The sequence below is a fragment of the Dromiciops gliroides genome, chromosome 2 (assembly GCF_019393635.1).
Source record: "Dromiciops gliroides isolate mDroGli1 chromosome 2, mDroGli1.pri, whole genome shotgun sequence".
NCBI classification, from domain to species: domain Eukaryota; kingdom Metazoa; phylum Chordata; class Mammalia; order Microbiotheria; family Microbiotheriidae; genus Dromiciops; species Dromiciops gliroides.
The window spans coordinates 182,258,012-182,280,318 of record NC_057862.1 but is presented as its reverse complement, the minus strand read 5'-3'; the positions used below and the strand labels follow the sequence as shown (position 1 = coordinate 182,280,318).

Genomic DNA, 22,307 nt, shown 5'->3' with positions numbered 1-22,307 from the left:
TATTGATTAGTTAGTGACTATTTATTCTTCAATTCCACAAATATAAAGGACCTACTTGTTAAAGTCATTGTAGATTAAAATATAAAATGACACAAGCCCCCTTCCTTTATAGTCTGGGGGGATATGTGTGTGTAATATAGGGTATAATGGAGTGGGAGGTTCCCTCCTCCCCAGGAGAAATCCACTGAAATATTATTGCAAAATTTGACGAAAAAAAAGCACACTCCCCTGAAGCAATTAGGAGAGTACTTCACAGAGAAGGTATTACCTGAACTGAGACTGGAGAAAATGCATTGAAAAAAAAGCAGAAAATATAGCAATGTAAAAGCTAACACATAAAGTTCAGGATACTCTATTTTGGGTGAAACATAGTGTATTTGAAGGGGAGTAATGTGAAATAAGTCTGGAAAGGTAAGTTTCATCCAGATTGTGAAGAACCTTAAATTCAGGCCAAGGAGTTTGCATTTTATCCTAGAAACAATACAAAGTAAATAAAGTGGTTTTTTGTTTATTTGTTTGTTTGTTCTTTAATTAAGGTCAGATCTTTGTCTTACATAATTGCCAAAGTAATATGCCTAAGGATGAATTGCAGAAACTAGTGAGACTATTACAGTAGATAAGAGGTGATATAGTCCTGAAATAGCATGTTAAAAAAGTAAAATGATAGAAGGGGACAGCTGTGAAAGATGTTGGGAGGGCATATTCAACAGAACACAATAACTGATTTGATCTGTGTGGTGATGGAAAGGAGTCAAAAATGACTAGAGAGAGTATCACGTAGCTTTTCCCAAATAACCTCGCTCAAGATTTCTGATATGTATTTTACCTTTTATCTTTTTTTAAACTTTTGGCCAAGTTGTAATTGATTCGTATTGTTATTTTTTAATGGTGTCATATAGATGCGGGATGACAACAAAAGGCAACACCCCTGTCTTGTAGAATTTTCAAAGCTACCTGAAACTGAGAAGAATTATAACCTGCAAATGTCAACAGAAACTTTAAAGTGAGCTTTAAACTAAATTGAATTAAGATTTCACAAGTGTGAATAATTTAGTGACATGTAGTCAAGTATTATAGGTATGTATGTACCAATCTAAGAAAACAAATATTGAGGAATTGGGGGTGGGGGAAAGGTAAAGATGATAATTTATAATATAATACATTATATTTTAGGCCCTTTAAACTAGAATTTTCTCCAGTTCCAATGAAGAAAGTCCTTTTGAGTACATCTGTTACATCCAACCCCTCCTTTCCTCACCTACTGTTGATCTTCCTACTCTAGTCCAACTTCTCTCTCATATCCTTCAGACCACTGCCAAATGTTTCTAATAAGGTTATTTTCCTTCTTAAAGACTTTCAGTGCTTCCCCATGAACTACAGAATTTTTTTAAAAGCTCCTTATATTAGCAATTAAGGCACCTGACAATCAAATTTCCACTTCTCTTATTTTAGCATTATTTCACACTGCTGCCTTTCACTCAGTATTCCAGAGAAACTGCACTCACCTGACTTATTTGGGCCACCCACTCCCACTCCCACTGCCATATATTTTCCATTACCTATATCTGAAATTTCTCCTCCTCCCTACAACCACCCACCAACCTCATCTCTTAAAAATTCTCAAGATTCGACTCATGGCACTTCTCATGAAACCTTTCCTGATTCCCTTCCTTGATTAGAAGAGAACTATCCCTGTTCAGTCTTATTTCTCCATTTGGCATTTTCTAGTGTATTTTTCACATTCTAATATCTATTTGTATATCTTTTTATCATAGTCTCTCTGCTGATTATCTCCAATTTATCCTATATACATCTTGTTTCTACATAGTTTACTTATTTGTTGTCTCCCTCTTTAAACAGTAGACTCCTCAAGAGCAAACACTGGTTGAGTTTTATAGGATTTGGGGGATTTTTGGGGGGTGGTTGCCTTACTTTTTATCCCCCAGCACTTTGGTGCTTGGCACATGGCCAGTGCATAAAAAATGCTTATTACTTACTGACTCTTATCCCCTTACTAAATGGCAAATTCCTTGAGGACAGAGAATGTCAATATATCGTTTTTGTATGCCCAGAACATAATGAATATTTCTTCAGTTAGATTGTTTATGGGGAAAGTTAGAAGGCAGCAGGAAAAGTATTAGGAAACACCCACTTGTTTCCAGAGATCAATCAAAAATATAAATTAAACATTTACAAATTTAACAGTCCATAGAAAATACTGTGCACTTTACAAAAATCTCACAAACACAAAGATTATATTCTTTTGGGGGGGGGGGCTGAGGCAATTAGGGTTAAGTGACTTGCCCAGGGTCACACGGCTATTAAGTGTCAAGTGTCTAAGGCCAGATTTGAAATCAGGTCCTCCCGTATCCAGGGCTGGTGCTTTATCCACTGTGCCACCTTGCTGCCTCCATTATATTCTTTAATCTCCTTTACCTATTTATATTTTTCTTACCTTTCACAGTGCAGCTTAAGTCCTACTTCAAAGTGGCATCTTTCCTAATCACTTCAGCACAGGCTTAGCTCTCTCTTCTCTAACTCCTTTTGTACTTGTACCCTAACTTTTGTATTTTGTGCCTCTCCTATCCAACAAGTACTTCACTATGTATTCTCCTGATTTCCACTTCTCTGGAATGTATAATTTGGTGCTTAATTTTTTTCACTATATATAAATGATCATATGTTACAATGACTTTTGTAATACTTGATTCATGATTACAAACTTCTTCAGGGTAGTTCTTTTATAGATCAAAGAGACTGACACAGTCCTGACAGGTAGTAAATACTCACTACGTACTTGGTATTTGAGTCATCAGGAGCATAAATGCTCCAAAAAATAAGCTATACTGTTATTTTGATAATGATTGTCATGTGCAGCTAATCAGCCATCATTGATTAAGTGCCAATTATGTATAAAACAATGTGTGTAGGAGACATGGAGTCTTGATAGGACAAGCTCATTGTCTTTGAGCTAACAGCCTTGGTATCAAAACAGATAATACACAATATTATCTAACAAGTAAATTCAAGAATTTTTTTAAGCTCTTATGTGAGTTGAAGGGAAAGATTGTTGCCAGTTGAGGATTAGAAAACAATTCCCCAAGGACATGGCATTTTAGTTAGGCTTTAAAAGACAAGTAAAGGGGGCAGCTAGGTGGTGCAGTGGATAAAGCACCGGCCCTGGATTCAGGAGTACCTGAGTTCAAATCTGGCCTCAGACACTTGACACTTACTAGCTGTGTGACCCTGGGCAAGTCACTTAACCCCCATTGCCCCGCAAAAAAGAAAAGAAAAGAAAAGACAAGTAAAGCATTTGACAAGTAAAAGAAAAGAGTGGGAGGCAGTGCCAGTATATTAGCACACACAAAGACAGAAAGGTATAAGAATTCATTGTAAATTTAGGAACAATAGAGTTGGCTCATATGGCTAATATGTAGATCACATACAAAAGAGAAATATAAGATTGGAAAGCTGATTTGATGTCAGGTTACAAATTGCCTTGAATGTCATACAACATAACTCAAATTCCTCCATATCTTTCACAGTTCAGCTCAAGTCCTATCTCTGTGAAATCTTCTCTAGTGACTCCAGTCTAGACTTTGCTCTCTTTTCTAAAACTCCTTTTGTTAATAATGTTCCTGCTACACAATAAGTACCTCGTGGTGGCAATAGGGAGTCTCTGAAAATATTTGAGAAGAGAAATAACCAGATCTATGCAAAAAAAACCCAAAACAAAACATTGTTCTGGCAAAAATGTAAAGTGTTTGAAGAAGAAAAAAAGTAGAGGTAGGAAAACTATTAAGGAGGCTACTATAGTAAACTAGGCAGCTAGTCATAAGAATATGAACAGGACTAGATGTAAGAATCTGTATAGGTGGAATTGACAAGAGCTGGTGGTTGATTGAATTACTTATTAAAGGCAAAGGAAAGAGAAAATTCAAAGGTATCCCTAGTATTATAGGAACATAAGTCAGTGGTGATCCTAGAGAAAGAAATAGTGAACTTAGTTTGTTACATGTTGAGGTACCAATGTGACATGCAGTTGGAGAGACCAGAATGGTGGTCAGAACAAAAATCTGGAAGTTATCTGTGTAGAAATGGTAATTGTGGCCAAGATTTACAAAAACGTGTAGTGAGAGAAGAGAAGAGGGCCAAGGGCAGATCTTTGATTAGCATCTAAGGGGTTTAAAGTGAGAAGCAAATGTATCTGTTTTAGCTGTGGTTCCAGAGAAGAGGGAAATGAAACTAAAATTAGAGGAACATTAGGACCTAGAACTATTGATATTATTATTAAGAACTTTTAACATAGTTTTCTTTAATGGTGAGTAGAGTGATATTCTCAGTTCAGCAAACATTAGTTAAATGTCTATATTTCCCAAGTAGTATGCTAGATGCTGGGTAATCAGTAACAAAAATTAAATAGTTCTACCCTTAAGGAGGTTACATTCTTCTGGGGAGTGAGGAACAACATGCACACAGATAAGTAAATACAACAATGTATGCAAACTGAACCAAAGTAATTTTTCTGGGGTGACATAAAGGAAAGTACTAATATTTTTATATAATCAGGAAATGAATGCTATAGGAGGTGGCACTTGAGCTGAGATTTGAAAGGGAGCTAAAAGATTTAAGAGTTGGAGGCAAAAAGGGACAGTGTTTCAGGAATCAGGGATAACCCGTGCAAAGTTATAGAGGCAAGAGATGGAATATCTTATACAGGGAATATAAAGTAGGCTAGTTTGGCTAGAATATAGATTATATTGGTTAAGAGTATTTTAGTGCTTACTGTATACCAAAAAAGCAATGTGAAAGCATTCTAAAGATAATGAAGCCATATTGTGAATAGTTTGCCCAAAAAATGAGTTTGGATTTTATCCTAGAGGTAATAGGAAGCTTCTCGAGCTGACATGGTCAAACCTAGATTTTAGAATTATGAATTTGGAGTCTGTTTGGAGGATATATTAGGGAAGGGATTGACTAGAAGCAGAGAGACCAATTAGAAAGGTTTTTAATAGCAGAAAAAAATAATGAGGACCTGAACTGAAGATACTGAATATGTGAAAGAAGAGAATAGGGCAAATGTAAGAGAAGATGTGGAAGTAGACTTGCCCACTGATTATATATTGGGGATGAGAGCAAATGAAGATTGAGTATCACTCTGAGAATGCAATCCTTGGTAACTGGAAGGATACTGATTCCCTTGACAGAAATAAGCAAATTAGCAGTTTTTTGGCTTTTCTGGGGAGGTACGATAGGGGACAAATAATGAGTTCAATTTTGGACATGTTGAGTTTTAGATACCTACAGGATATCCAGGTGGTGGACATGTCAGTTGATAATATAGAAGTAGGGCTAAAGAGAGAGATATGGAGGGTGGGGAGACATTATTCATGTGTGTATGTGTGTACATGTGTGTAAATGTATACGTATGTTTATGTTATATGCATGTACTCATATATACATATGTGGGATATTCTTATATACATATATTATACATACCCATTATACATATGAACATTTGGAACATAACCCATTGATAAGTTAGGGATCATGCATATATGTGCATGCATATATGTATACTTGGAAATCACCTACCTGTAGATGATATTTGAACTCATGGTAGTTGATGAGATTCCCCAAGAGAGAGAATGTAAAGAGTTAAGAAGAAGATGTCCAGTGAAATTATACAAACACTGAGCAGGCAGGCAATTTATCCAATATATAAGTAGGAGTAAATCCAAGATATTATCGTTTCTTTTATTTATTTCTATTCATTGTATGTGTTTTTGAATGTCACAGAACCCTTCTAGCCCTGGGATGCCACATTGTTCATGTTAATCTGGCTGCTGAGGAAGATCTCAAGAAAGTAAAACTTCCCAAAAAGTAGGTAGTTTTTAATTACTTCAATGCTTTGGTTGTAACCTGCATTTTAAGGCCAGTGACATGGGAAGAATACATTACGGAAGCTGATAATGCAGATAGATATCAGGCATAGTAGTAGGTCCAGTAGATTATTGGGTTGACTTCAATGAATTTGGCCATGTTATAACTCTAAGTAAGGTATTTTCTAACAAGTGCTCTAAGACTTTCCTTTCTTCCCATTCCTCCCTCACATCAGCATATTTTCCATTGTCCTTGACTTTTAACCAGGAGGAACAGGCATTCTAGATCAGGATGTTTGGTTTGGCTTGTAAGAATTACATCTATGAAGTGGTGCCTTGAAAATGGTTGCTAGCCGTGCTAAGTTATCAATTTTCTGGGTACTAGTCCAGCTTCACAAATATTTTCTGGATATATTTAAGCTTACCAACATTCAATTTGACTCCATGAATTTACGTATTCACTGTTCATGTCCTCTACTCAGAGAGATTAACATTCCTAAACACTTAGACACACATAAAATACATACCTGGGGATCATCTTTAGTTATAGGCTGAGAGCATTAGCAATTTCATTCCTGTGCCCAATTCTATGAAATTCTTCTTATACTCTCCCTTATCATATCACTTCAGAGCTTTCACACCGTCCTGATCCCCTTACCTCTGTGGTAGATTGGAATTGGGATTGGAAGTGAGGAATTGGAAATGAAGTTTCACTCAGGGCCTAATTTCTAATATCCAAAGACTGATATCAGTTCTTTCCAATGTTACGTTCATTATGACTCAGGATTGGCCTCAAATCACAATTCATGTCTCCAGCAGTCTCCTCATGGCTTCCTATCCAAAAGTTGCCATGTAAATAGAGCATTGGACAAGGTATGAGGAGAATTAAATTCTTAACCCTCTGAGGCTCTACCATGAACTACCTTTTTTGTTCATCTTTGTACTCCCAGTAGCTTGTATAGTACTTTGCCCACAGGAGCACCTAATTTTTTTTAATTGGTTTGAACTTCACTTCAGCTTCTTCATCTATGAAATTAAGAGGTTGAACTAAATGATCTTTAATTCCCCTTTAGTCCAAAAATTCTTTGATTCTATCAGTTTTAGTTACTGGAGTAATAAGATAACTGACAAAGGAAACAGTAGGAGTTTGAAATCATATGACCATTCTGTGCTCATTAATACTGTCTTATAAGAACCCAATTGGTCCTTTGACAATTTTTCTGAAATTTGTTATTTTTTGACATTGGATAAAAAATTTTGAATAATAATACCACCTGTAGTATGTATAGATGATACCCTTGGCTTACCATCTTTAAAGCTTAAACTTTTGAATGGTTGATTTTTTCCCAATAGTAGGAATGTGTTTAGCCTAATTCATTCATATTCCTTATATTCCCTTTGTGACAAATTTATGATATGACTGGCAATTAGGTGAAAGCTTATGCCCTCAGTATATATGTATCAAAACTACTTATCCTGAACTAAAATGGAGCCTGTGATTTTGGCCTTACTAGCACAGTGCTCTAACCATGAGCTAGATTGGATTTGGAGAGCCATGTGAGTCCACTAAAAATATTCTTAATTGTGCTGTTTTTGCATTTACCTTGACTTTTAGCTATATGATGTCAAATGGCTATAAGCCTGCCCCTTTGGATCTGTCTGATGTGAAGCTATTGCCTCCTCAAGAAATTTTAGTTGATAAACTTGCAGAGAATGCACACAATGTTTGGGCAAAGGACAGAATAAAGCAAGGATGGACCTATGGCATTCAACAGGTGAGAAGTCAGTAGTCAGTAAATTTTAAGGACCTGTTTGCCAGGCACTGTTGCTAAATGTTGGGGATAAAAATGGGATAAAAGATAATTCCTGATCTCATGTAGCATAATCTAATGAGGGAGATAACAAGCAAATAAACATAAACAAACAAGATATATAGATATAGGATAAATAGGAAATAACTAAAAGAAAAAAGCACTAGAATTAAGAGGGGTTAGGAAAGGTGTGAAGATTAAAAATTTGAGAGACAATTTCTGGGTAATTTAATCATTTTATTAATAAGGCTGCTGGTTATTAATAAAAGTATGGTCATTTGGCATTCTCTCTCAGACCAAAGTCATGGTAGCAGGGCTCACAGATTATATACCCTTGAAACTATAGGTGATTCATCAAACAGCAATAAAATCTAATTGGTTAATGTAATTGGAGATAATCTATATTGCAGTGAAGGGCTATACCAGACCACCCCCAGCCTTGGACTATCAATTCAAAGAATGTATACCCTTTTCAATGGCTGGACTAAGTGACCCCTTCCTAGACAAAGAGGCCTTCCTATCTAGACAAATGGATCTGTCTCCATCCAAGCTTGAGGAGAACACAATGAGTTACCCCATCCTAGATACCTTGCAAGCTTGGGATGGGTCTGACCAAAATGAAGAGATTCAATGCAATCCTATAATCAAGAAGACAGAGCATCTCTAAAAGTAAGGGCTTTGGAGGAAGGGAAGCTCTAAATCTCCCCAAGATATCAGTTATTAATGATCATTTCTCACAAAAGCTTTCCATAGAAGATAAAATTCTAGTTGGGACTTGATGCAAGCCAGGGAAGTCAGTAGGTGGAGATAAAAAAAGCAGAGCATTCCTGGCGTGGGGGACAGCCAGAGAAAATGAAGGAAGCTAGGTTAAGAAGGGCTTTAGGAGGCAGCTAAGTGGTGCAGTGGATAAAGCACCAGCCCTGGATTCAGGAGGACCTGAGTTCAAATCCAGCCCCAAACACTTGACACTTACTAGCTGTGTGATCCTGGGCAAGTCACTTAAACCCCATTGCCCAGTCCTCTCCCCCATAAAAAAGAAGGGTTTTGAATGTCAAACAGAGAATTTTGCATTCCATCGTGTAAGTGATAGGGAACTACTAAAGTTTATAGAGTGGGGGGAGGGGCAGGACATATGGTTGATATAGTCAGACCTGTGCATTAGGAAAATCACTTTGTTGGCTCAATGAAAGATAGGTAAGAGTAGGGAGAAACTTGAGATAAGCAGGTCTATCGGCAGGATATTTCAGTAGTCTAGATGTGAGCAGTTGAGGGCCTGAATTGAAGTGATGACATTGTTAGAGGAGAAACAGGTATATTCAAGAGATGTTGCAAGGGCAAAATCTTGCCAACTAATTAGATATGGAAGGGTTTGGGGGTGGGAGCAGTAGTAAAGAGTCACATAGGTTGGGAGCCTGAGGGACTGGAATGATGTTGCCTTCAACAGTAATAGGGAAGTAAAATGAGAAATAGGATGTGGCGGAAAGATAAGTTCCATTTTGGACATTGAGGTTAAGATGTCTACTGGACATCCAGTTTAACATATTTGAAAGGTAGGTGTACATGTGAAATTGGAGATAAGCAAAAAGGTTAGGACAGGATATGTACCATTGAGAATCATTAGTACAGAGATGGTCATTAAATCTATGGTATCTGATGAGATCACCAAATGAAGTAGTATAGAGGTAGGTGAGATGAGGGCCCAGAACAGAACCCTGAGGGACACCTATGTTAGAATGCATGATCTGTATGAGATTCTAGCAAAGGGAATGAAGAACCAGCTGTTTGAAAAATGTGAATATCTATCAAAATGTCATAGCTGAATTAATTCATTATTCATAGGTTGAAGAGAACCTTTGATGGTCATCTTGTCATTTCTTCCAGGCACAATTCTAACGTGACTTTCCTAAAAAAGATAGTGGGGGGGTTTTTGTCTTAGTTATGTCTGATTTATTTTAAGTGTGTTTTGCCTTGACAGCATGTTATCATTCCACATGTTTTGTTGCACCATGGAATAAGTTAGCTTAGTTAGTTGTTTAAATCAACCAAAGGCACAGAGCTACAGTATTTCTGGGGCTGACTGATATGGCTTGTTGTGCCCCATAAGAACACAGAGGATAGAGAGACTGATTCAACTGAATAAGACACCACCCTGAAGAAAAGCAGCTAACTCCAGGGCACTAGTTCATCCCCTCTCTGTTCTTTCCTTCCTCAATCCCTTGACCCTCCATGCATGAGTCTCTTAGCAGATGGATAGACAAACAGGTAAATTTACCTGCTTCCCTAAAGGTCGATACACCTTCCTTGAATCTTCTTCCCAATCTGTTCTCATTATTGAAATGAATGAATTCTCACCTATGCCCCTAACATCCTGCAAATATGTAGAGGACAAGAAACACAGCCATGGGTTCTGTGACAGTTCAATACATAATAGAGCACATGTCATTCTGTTGTGGTTTGACACTGCACAGTAGTTGTCACCATTTTTCCACATCATCACTTCTACAGAATTGGAGGAAAACATAGTTAATGTATGTACTCACTGCACTGAAGTGTACCCCTTGTGGCCACTTTACTGATATATCTCTTTGTTGAACTGGGTATGTGTTAAGGAGCTGTTGTAAACAAGCTATTACAATTTAAGGGAGGGAATGAGTTTTTATTCTAAAATGAAAGTTAATTGAAACTACATCTACCCTGCTTTGTACATAGAAGGATGCAGATAATTTTGTGCCATTTCATTTTGTTGCCTGACTCTAGTAAATGTAGCTTCACTAATGAAAATTTTTGCATATCAGTTATCCTGAAGTAAATTTTCAAATAAATACTTTCTTTGAAAACCTAAGAAATTCTGCCAACAACCACTTGAAAAGTGATAGCTTTACATGAGCCTTCTGGAAGGCCAGAGCTATAGCTAGGAGGGTATATGTGTGTGTGTGCACGTGTGCACATGCATGCATGCAAGTAATGTCCTATGTATAAAAGTTAACTGGATTTTCTGCATTTCTTTCTTTATGGCTTCACTTAGGATCTGAAGAATAAAAGGAATCCTCGCTTGGTACCATATGCATTACTAGACGAACGGACAAAGAAATCAAACAGAGACAGTCTCCGTGAAGCAGTTCGAACATTTATTGGTTATGGATATAATGTTGAGCCATCAGACCAAGAATTAGGTATTGAGATCAAAGTATTCATCCTAGCTCCAATATGAGGAAGTCCTTTTTAAAGAAAATAAATGTCAAATCATAGGCCTAACATATAAGTTAATGTGGTTAGTGTACTCTTCAGAATGCCATATAAATGTATGTGTGCATGTATGTGTGTATGTATATATGTACATATGTATGTTTAAGCTCCTTCATATGCCCAACCCAGCATATGTCTCTGGCAAGTATTATGTGTTTAATAAAAATTTGTTGAGTTGACATTAAAAAACAAAGCAAAAAGGACCAAGAATAGATTTATAGTAGCTAAATATATTGCTATAGAAAATTTTTATTGTATTAAAACAGAATTAGAAAGAATAATATTAAGTAGATTACTCTTTGAGAGGTGCTTATAATACATGTCACAATGTATTATTCTCTTATGACTGGATCCTCTCAGGGAATTGAAATGAATGAAAAAACATTAATTAAGCACTTATTATATGCTAGACACTGTTTTGGGAGCAATTAGGGAAGAAGCCTTAGTAATAAGTCCAGCCTAACTTTATTTTTCTTAGGCCCCATTCATTTGGACTTAAGCTTATTTGGTGACTGGGTACTCTAATCCACAAATAAAATTCTAGGAATATTTAAAAATCTGTAACAATGATAATGAGTACCACTATGCTATGGTCATCCCCGTATTATAGATAAATTAATTTTGAATTGTTTTGGGAGGTGGGAGAGCTAGATTCTGTGGTTGTGTCACTGATAATTTATGTTGTTTGAGGGAATACTACCTAATGATTAAGGGCCTTTGTGCCTTGCCCTGTTTCTTTCCTTGCTTTTCCATAGCTGACCAAACTATGGAAAAAGTCAGTGTGGACAAGATACGATTTTTCCGAGTGGAACAGTCTTATGCAGTGAAATCTGGAAAGTGGTATTTTGAATTTGAGGTGGTGACAGGAGGAGATATGCGTGTTGGCTGGGCCAGGCCAGGTTGTCGGCCTGATATTGAACTAGGGGCAGATGATCAAGCTTTTGTATTTGAAGGTAGCAAGGTGAGTCAATTTACTGACACTCTGCATTTACTGATTTTAGGTGGCCTTCCTCAGAAATATATAACTACTTCATAGCAACTTAAATGATTGAAGAGTTGGTTATCTGTGGCTTAAGAACTAGATACTGTGATTTAAGAACTAAATGTTTCCTAGTACTGACTATGTTATACAATTACACGAGAGACCAAAGAGGGTATGTTTCCTTTGTTGGATATTTTGAATGTGTGAGAGCCCCACATTGAATATAGCATCAGCTTTAATACTGTAGCTTTGCTTTCTTCTCCATCCTAGTCCCAGCTTTGGTGAAGGTACATATTATGGAAACATCATAAATATCCATAAAAGGGAAATGTAGTCTTTTCATTATTATAGCAGGCTTAGAGTCAGGGGAACTGGGTTCCTCCTCCCTATCCAGATGTCATTATACCTGTTGGCTATCATTCAGCTCATTATTCCCTCAGTTTCTCTTTTGCAGAAAAGTGAGTGCCCAGTGGAAGTCATGTACCACTACTAATCAAGAATAGATATTATTGGTCTGGGCATCTCACCAACTATAGGAGTAGTGCTGAGAAACCTGTTTTTCTCATATCTATTCATTAATATTTTTCCTTAGGGCCAGCGCTGGCATCAAGGGAGTGGATATTTTGGGCGCAACTGGCAACCAGGAGATGTGGTTGGCTGTATGATTAACTTAGATGATGCATCAATGATCTTCACTCTGAATGGGGAACTATTGATCACCAATAAAGGTTCAGAACTTGCCTTTGCTGATTATGAAATTGAGAATGGTATGTCCCTTTAACCTATCCCTATATAGTAGTAGATGAAATGTAATAATGAGTAAGTGTTATTTAGAGTTGGACTGAGCATTTGCTTTCTCATTTTTAAGAGCCTCTTACCCTGCTGTTCTTCCAAGGATGTTATAATCCCAAAGGACTATTTCTTTTCTGGAAACCAAAATATCTCAAATTTCTAGGACTACTCTTTTCTGGCCATTTCTCTTTGTCATCTGTTTCTGAGGCTTCTTCTGGCCATTCCTTTTTTTTTAGGATAGATATTCTAAGGGCAAAGACTAGACTTTATGTTGTGTTTATGAAGAACCAAGAACACTGTTAGAACTCAGTAGATAGTTATTTTTATTATTTATAAAAATTGCCATTTATATTAGTAAATAATAGCAGTAATATGTGATGTATCCATTGACATAAATATTTTAAGTTATGAGTTTCGTGAAAAGTCCCTGATTTGTACTCTTCCTTTGGCTTATCAGAGCTTCAAAAGATGTTTTGCCAAAACTTTTTCTATACATATTAATCAAATTCAGGATAATGACAGTAATAGGGGTGATACTGTCAATTCCATAATTATTCTCCTGTTTACTATTTGCTTATAAAAAGTTCATTGTCTTAACAATATCTATGCTTTGATCATAAGTTGATCAGAGGCAATAATATATGAAAGTTTGATTGAAGTTGGTTTCCTGGCAAGAAATAGAATTTATTTCTACATTTGTGAAATCCAAACACCACTTACTTAGTAATTTTGACTTGAATATACTTTATGGAATTCTTAAATAAACAAAGAATAATTAGCTTATACTAATTGACTATATCTCATTAGTCAGGTCAGTTAATATTATTCTAACAGCCAAAAGACATGTCACTGCTTCTTAGTAATGTGACTTTTGGCAACATACTTAATCTCTCTGGGCTTTATTGATTAAAAAAAGAATAAATGAATTGGAATGTCTATGTCACTACCTTTCCAGCTCTAAATGTGTATAATTTAATAATGATTAACTGGATGTCCACTATATATAGTTCTATCCCTAGTATTGAAGGAAAGTATAAAGGATCATGAATATAAAAAAGTTAGCTTGGTACAATGGAAAGAGCATAGACTGGAGTCAGAGGAGATGAGTTCAAGTTTTGTCTCTGAGGGTTAATAACTGTGAAACCTTTTGCAAGTCACTTCAGTTCCCTAAGCCTCTACTTTCTCAACTATAAAAAGAAGGGGTGGATGCATTTTGGGAAGATGGAGGAGATGAAAAATATCTAGGCTCTCCAGGTTCCCTCCACAAACAGAAAATCACCATGAAAATGAATGAAGAGCATCAGAAATAAAGGAATAGAAATGCAGAAATATGTTCAATGTGATTGTACATATATAACCTATATCAGATTGCTTTCTGTCTTGGGGAGGAGGGAGGGAAGCAAGGGAGTGAGAAAAATTCGGAACTAGAAATCTTATAAAAAAAATGTTGAAAACTATCTTTACATGTAATCGGAAAATGAAATCCATTAATGATTTACAAAATAAAGTATTCTAAAAAATTTTAAGAAGGAGTAAAACAAATGTACTGGTTTGGGGGAAAAAAGAGAACGATAATGTAGTTTTCAAGCTATTGGATCTTGGCAGAATTCTCAAAGGAATATCACTAGAAGACTTCTGTATAATTTAGATCACTTGGGCAGAAAAAAAGGAAATGAATATGAGAAGGAAGTTTAAGAAAGGCCTGGCACTGAGACATGATATAGTAATGATGAGAGACTTCATTTGTCTCAATATTTGTTGGATCTCCTTATGTGGAGAAAGCAGAACAGCTAATAACTTCAAGACTTGTCTTAATGATAACTTCATCTTTCAAAAGGTAGAAGAATCAAAAAAAGTGCAAAAAAAGGTGGAGGAACCAAAAAAGTGCTCTGATGAACTTTTTCTCCTTAATAGGGAGGAACTAGTTCCTGGTTTATAATCAATCAGTCAAGCAACAAACATTTTTTTCAGCATCTATGTGCTGGGTACAGGAATTGGGGAGGGGGAGAAACCTACTAATAAAGAGCTCATATTCTATTGGGGAAGACAATAAGATATACAGAAAAAAGAGAAAATAAATACAAACAAATACAAAGTAGTTATATAAAAGGTATTTTGGGAGAAGAGAGTGCTATAGTAGTTGGAGGAGTCAGAAAAGGTTTTGTGTAGTAGTTGGTGTTTAAGGGGTAACTTGAAGAAGGTGGGGAAGGTATGAAGTAGAGATAAAGGAGTTCATTTCAGACTGGGGGACAGCCAATGCAAATGCATAGAGACAGCAGTACTGGAAAGGAGTGTCATGGGTGAAGAACAGAGAGCAAGCTGGAGATGTAGAAACATGAATGAAGAACAGAGATAAGGCTGGAGATAGGTTGTTCTGGTTATGGAGCAGAGAGAAAGCTGGAGATGAAGAGCCATGGCTGAAGAACAGAGAGAAAATTGGAGATAGGGTGCTATGGGTGAAGAATCAGAGAGAAGGCTATGGAAATTGGGTGAAGAACAAAGAGAAAGCCAGCTTGTCTTGAGCACAGGTAGGGGTGAGAGGGGTGGGAAGAGAAGAAGAATGTTCACTGAAGCTGGAAAAATAGGTTGAGTTCAGGTTGCAAAGGACTTTAAAAGCTAAACAGGTATGGAAACCTTGTGGAGGGTGACCATGCCTCTTTAACATGTGTGATTAAGGAGAAGTTACAATGAGGAGGAGCAATGGGAACTGTCCATTGAAGCTTATATGTATGCATAAACATAGATTTTATAAAGTTATGTACAGAAGATGGAAGAACTGGCGACATGATGAATGTAAAATCATAACATAGTCCTATAGAACAGTGAGCAATCCTCAATCTCAGGATGAGATGAGACTGATGAGGGAAGCCAGGGATAATAAGAAATATTGTTGGGGCAGCTAGGTGGCGCAGTGGATAGAGCACCGGCCCTGGAGTCAGGAGGACCTGAGTTCAAATCCGGCCTCAGACACTTAACACTTACTAGCTGTGTGACCCTGGGCAAGTCACTTAACCCCAATTGCCTCACTAAAAAAATAAAGAAATATTGTTAAAGCTCTATTTGGATAAAAAAGAGGATCAAAGAAGAGATAGGACCATGACTTAGAATGCATGAGATACTGATAACTGAAAACAGAGAAAGCTGAGGTACTCAACTCTTATTTTGTTTCCTTTTTTCCCTGCTAAGGGAAATGACTTTTGGATTAGAAAGGATAAAAGTAAGGAGATAATAACCAATATGGCATTTTAAAGTTTACATATACTTTCTCATTTGATCCTCACAATGACATTCTGAAGTGTAGGTGCTATTTTTATCCCTATTTTCCATATAAGTATATTTTGGCTAAATAAAAGGGGGTAAAACTCCTAACAATTAGAATTTTCCAAAAGTGTAATGGATTGTATCCTTGTACAGTAGTGAATTCCTATCAGTGATATTCTTCAAGTGGAAACTGGATGACTGCTTATCAGAGATATTGAAGAGGATAACTTTTCATACTAATTGTACTAGATGGCCTCCAAGAGCTCTCCTAGCCATTAGATTCTATGATCTTGGATTGGCATTATTGCTTTCTCTTCCTGCCTCTTGTAATACTCATCTGGGCTTGTCTTTTTTTTCTGGAGCCCATTCTACTTTATCTCTTCTTTGAATCAGATATCTGGTTTGGCTTATCTTCTTCTTGCACTTATGCCTCCATCCAGTGAGATGTCCCACAAGCTATTTTCTTTCTCTTTATTTTCTAATGTAACATTTTGTCATGTCTTACCTCTCTACTGCCATCATTGAGAATTACACTATTTTGCTTTGTAATGTTCCTTTTCTTCACTTCCAGAGACACAATTGTTAAAATTGGGAAAAGGTTATTTCATCCAAAAATAATTCATGAATGAATAAATTAATTAATTGACTGATTAATTAATATAGAATTCACATAATCTCTTGAAGACTTATTGTCATATTGTTTATGTCAGAAAATCCAATATTTCTCACCATCTTTGTTAGGAATCCATATAATGACATTACTTAAGTACTTTTGTCTCTTTACATACCAATTTTCTCTTTAATAAAATGTAATTCTCCACTTAATTTTCAGTCATGCTGAGATAAGAATCTGAGAAAAGCTCAATTTTCTTAAAAAAAGAAATTACATGTAAGATCATGCTCTCGGTTCACCCAGTAAGCTATACAAAAATTAGAAATATTTTACTATACTAATAGTTGTAATTGGTGAGTCTTTAAGAAAAACTTCTTTACTTTTGACACCTGCTGCCTTTAACCCATATTCATATCAGTGAACAATAAAGGAAAGGATTGTTTTTGGTCCTAATTTCTCCTTATACTGTAACTATATTCTGTGAGAAGCCATTGGGTTTGCTTTTTTTCTTTTTTTGAGTTGGATTGTCCACAGCTAACAGAAACTTGTAGTTTTGATTTGGTTGTGGTGACTGCTTCTGTCAAAATATCTGTATGTGTCCTAGTCCAGTATTAACTCATTGGTATACAGTTATATATGGATAGGGTTTTGTTTTGAGTATAGCCAATAATTTCACCTGAAATTTTCAACGGAAATTTTCTTCTGCTCATACAGATGTGCAATTCATCTATAATTTGTAACTTTAGAGTGTTGCTAGGTAGCTCTGGAGGGGTTAAGTGACCTGCCTACACAACTAGTGTGGGTCAGAGGCAGAACCCAGGCCCTCCTGACAATGTAGAGTGCTTATGAAATTTATGGGAATACTCTTCCCCACACACCCACTTAATCTACTGACACTGGCCATTTCTAAATGGTCCTGTTGTCTAGAAAGAATACATGCATGCATCTCTGAAAGTATCCAACTTACCCTATGGGGTGTTTTGTTTGTCTATATCTGACTCAATTTTGAACTCTAGGTTGCATGCGTTGGGGAGAATATGCTGTATGAATTATTCCAGAAAAACTATATTTTGGTTTTTAATCTAAATGAAAGTCTTTATTATTAAATGTAACCTTTTTTCAAGTTACCTTTAAGTATTCCTAGAATAAATTTTCTTTTAACCATCAGACCAAGAAAACCACATCTTTCTCTGCTTCATTCCTTCTCTTTCTCCCTGTTCCATAACCTTTCATCTAGATTGTTCAAGTGCAGTGCTCAGATAATTATTTCTTTCCCTTCATGGCCTATTTATTTGGCCACAATTATGATTTATAGATTGAACACAAGTGAGAGCTAAACAGACTGGATTTCTTTGGTCTTTTGTTAATGGTAATTTTCAGTATGGGTAAAGATTCAAAAGCTAACTTTGTGAGACAGATAGCTATAGGAAGGAAAAGGAAGATTTTTAAGATTTTTCCCATACCTTCCCTTAACTCCTTTTTTTCCTATACAGCCAGATAAAGAAGTAGATTGGTGATGATGTCATCATTTATATCACCAGTACTTTAGGGGAAAAGGACCCTATTCCCCTAACTTTTTTTTGTCTTCTCCCATAATTTAGTACTTCGTGCTTTTAAAAAATTTTACTTAACTAAGCCCTTATATAATTTTTCCCCTAAGAAATAGCAGAAACCCATTTTTCTTCTGTATTGTTTCATCTTTTTACCTTTTCTTTGTTTTCATTGCTAAGAAACTCATATAATTAAATGTTCTTTCCAAATAATTTTGGTCTCAACCACTGGTTGTGTGTTATGGAAAAAATGTTAAGTTGCTAAAACACCAGCTTCCTCCTGGGTTCCATTGTTGTTAAGTATGTAGAAAGGTTATATTCTCTCATCAGCCTCAAGAGAATAATGTGTGGTGGCTAAATTGGGCCTTCTTTCTACTGTTCCATAGGTTTTGTCCCCATATGCTCACTGGGTTTGTCTCAAATTGGCCGTATGAACCTTGGGATGGATGCCAGTACCTTCAAGTATTACACTATGTGTGGCCTCCAGGAGGGCTTTGAACCTTTTGCTGTCAACATGAACCGAGATGTTGCTATGTGGTTCAGCAAACGCCTTCCGACATTTGTCAATGTGCCAAAGGATCACACTCATATAGAGGTAGGATTACATATTGAAGGGAAGCCCTAGTGGAGCCTGATATGGCAAGACCATAATCCCTGTCATCAGCTAGCATCTTGCATAAAACCATGTAATATTACCATAATTCTTCCTCATCATTTTCCTTTTTTACCCTTTGTAACAATAATAAGCATTCTGTGTGGGGCTATAAAGCTATATCTTAAACACTCAGTGGTATGTGGTTTTTTTTTAGTTGGCAACTGCACAATCTTGAAAAGATTCCCCATATCTATGAAACTTTTCCTTCGAAGTCTGCTCTAGCGTGGTGATGTATTCAATAACCAAGAGCATTGATCACCCACAGGAATACCAGGATTGAGTGTTCTAGTTCTATGGTTATAGTTATATACTTAAAACCCAAGTTCACATGTTCTTGCAGCTCTCCCTATTTAGAAAATGTAGAACTTCCAAAAATTCCAAAACTCCCTGCTTAGTACTAAAAATGGTACCTTGAACAGAGTAGGCTTTTCAGTGAATATTTGTTGATTTAAATTAAAATGAGGGAAATTCAGTCTAACTGTCCAGTATAACTATACCCTTAAGTTGTACCCATCTGGCCCAAGTTGGTCACAGTTTTGTAATGTGAAGGGAATTAAGTCAGTTCTACTGTGCTATCGATTATAAGTGTTCCATATGAAACTGCATTTGATGTGCACACATAAGTAGCGGTGTGCATAAGATTTCTGAAGCTATCTGTTCATCTCTATAAAAAGTCATAAGATCTCTATAAGATCTTCTCTATAAGATAATCTCTATGAGATCTAAAGGAGCAGCTAGGTGGTGCAGTGGATAGAGCACTGGCCCTGAAGTTCGGAGGACCTGAATTCAAATGTCACCTCAGACACTTACTAGTTGTGTGCCCCTGGGCAAGTCGCTTTAACCCAATTGCCTTAAACATCTGGGACCATTTCCAGTTGTCTAGTGTTATCTTGCCACTGGACCCAAATGGTTCTGGAGGAGAGATTAAGTGAGGCACAGCCCTTCCTCACTTAAATCCAATTCATTGTAATTCACGACATCTGTCATGGTCCTCTTTGAGAAGGATAGACAAACAACAACAAGAAGCCAAATGAAAGAGTAATAAAAAATAAAAATTTTTCCTACTATGTCTGCCTGCTCCAACTTAAAATGCCAGTGTCATTTAGTCTTTTATGTAACATAATCTAGAATGCTTCTAGTTTGAAGATAACTACTCCTTCTTAGTTGGCTCTGTAGAAAATAAACTTTGCATCAGACATTCATAAAATAGTGAAAAGTCACAGTGACTTTAATAATTATATTTGGAGAATCACCATTTCTTTTTAATTATAAGCAAACAAGAAAAATTCAGAATGAGTAAGGGAGAGAAAAAATAAATCCCAGGACCCCAACATGCTCCATTATAAAGATTATGTTTTCAGGTCACAAGGATTGATGGTACAATGGATACCCCACCGTGCCTTAAGGTCACCCACAAGACATTTGGCACACAGAATAGCAGTGCTGACATGATTTATTGTCGCCTAAGCATGCCTGTGGAATGCTATTCCTCCTTCCACCACAACACTGGCTTGGAAAGTGATATTTTTCAGAAAAGGTAAGATGTATCCTTTGCTTCACTCCAGTAGCTGAGAAAAGAAAAAAAATATGTGTGCATTTATATGTATGGTTATATGTTGAAATGGAGGGAGTAAAATGCATGCATATATTTGTCAAGTTCTAGAGACTTTTTTAGGTGTCTAATTAAAAAGATCAATCAAAAACTATATAAAGATATATCTCTGACAGTGAGATTTCTACCTTCTTGATCTCACTTATTTCCCAGACCTCTACCATCCCATTTATCTTTTTAGAGAAAAATATTAAGTAAGTCTTTCATTTCTTTTGCCCTTTTGTGATACTGTGAACTCATGGAGGGCAGCAGAGACTATATTTTTTTAGCTAAACTAAGAAACAATTCCTAGTGCAAACACACATGAACAGAAAACATCAATATTAAACTAAGCTTAACTTTGGTTTGCTGTATTGGAAATACTGCCCCCACCTGGTACAGATTTTTAATAACCACACATATTTTTCTGATAGAACTGCTGCTAATTGACTTATTGACTCATTATACACTGGATATTATGAAACCATAGGTAGTTGAGAGAGGGAAGATGGGAAGTGACATGTTTAGGACAAAGTACAAGGACAAACCAGTATTATCAACAGTTACGTTCCAGTTTTCTAAATTTTAACAAAATATTAAAGTAAGATCAACTGGCTGTCAATCAACTAGAATCTCTAAACCGGTAAATAACTAAAACATGATTATTTCCCCCTCAGGAAACAGATTCAAGAAATAGTTGCTCATACAACAACAGTAAGTAATATTTGCTCAGTTAAGGTTTACATTATTTGATTCTTTGTCTTAATATTACCTTTTTGATTGAATCACACATTATATTAGGATTTCATGTAACCCTTCTGTTTATTCTTGTATGTATAGTTTCCCAGAACTCCCCCCCCCATATCAGGTAAGATGATGAAAGTGATTAAGTGGGGAGAAGCAATAAGAAGCCAATCCAAAGAAAAGGCGTTGCTTCAGCATATATAAAATAATCTATAAAAATTAATGACTCTATTATATATAATTTTATTATAAATTATATTATAACTATATAATATAAAAAAGGAAAGTAATGCCTCTTAATTCCTTAACTCCACCATGGGCATTTATCAGTGTTTTATAAAATCATTTGAAAGGAATTAAATACCTCCCTGCATTTTAGGACTATAGATCCCCCAAAGTTTCATAAGAATCCATTTATGCAGAGAGGAGTCTAACATCAGTAAAGTTTAGTGACTACTGATAGAACATATATAGGCAAATATTGATGATTGACTATGAAGTTTGCTTATTTTTCTTGCAGTAACTTTGTGGTTAACCTAACACACTAGGGTAAAAGCTGTATCAGTCATTAAAACTTTCAGCCATTGTGAATGTTAAAATTCTTTTTAGCATTTTATAACATACTTTGTCACTCTTTTTTTCTCTGTGTAACACCATTCTGAATGACTATTCCTGGCCTTCAGTCTGTCTTTATTATTTTATAGCAAAAGAAAGAGAATACTGGTACCTTCACCAGCTGTTAAAGGATGGACAAGACATCAACTAGGAAGCCAGACTCTTTGATCAACCCTTATTTCACATATATAGTCACCTAGTGCATTTTGTGTGAGAAATGATTATTTCTCTCTTGTATTAATAACTAATTATTGAATCAGAACCAAGGTTTTTTACCTTTTTTACATCCAGAAATCCACCTATATGGGAAATCTTTCTAAAAGACATAACCAGCCAGGATGGATGAGATTTAATCAAAGATGGTAAAAGAAATCTGTAGTTTGGGCCAATGGGTGCATTCCTGCTCATTGTGTTTGCTCAGATGGGTCTGGGGAAGTGTTGATTCTCTCTTTTGTCAGACTAGTAATATGAAAACTGATGTTTCTTTCACCAAAATTTGGGTGATCCAAGTCACATACCCCAAGGTCCATATTGTAATATAGCCCAGCCTCTCATTGTAATATTC

At 36.2% G+C, this 22,307-nt stretch overlaps 1 protein-coding gene across 1 annotated transcript in view; it reads left to right on the top strand.

Annotated features, from left to right (window-relative positions):
* Nucleotides 1–22,307, top strand: part of RYR3 (ryanodine receptor 3) — a 681,173-nt gene that overhangs the window by 412,016 nt on the left and 246,850 nt on the right. Inside the window, exons 22-30 of the mRNA XM_043982013.1 lie at nt 900–1,003; nt 5,800–5,883; nt 7,498–7,657; nt 10,719–10,866; nt 11,695–11,900; nt 12,514–12,688; nt 18,524–18,732; nt 20,154–20,329; nt 21,061–21,097. Coding sequence (XP_043837948.1) covers nt 900–1,003; nt 5,800–5,883; nt 7,498–7,657; nt 10,719–10,866; nt 11,695–11,900; nt 12,514–12,688; nt 18,524–18,732; nt 20,154–20,329; nt 21,061–21,097 — 1,299 coding nt within the window. The remainder of the gene's footprint in view (nt 1–899; nt 1,004–5,799; nt 5,884–7,497; nt 7,658–10,718; nt 10,867–11,694; nt 11,901–12,513; nt 12,689–18,523; nt 18,733–20,153; nt 20,330–21,060; nt 21,098–22,307) is intronic.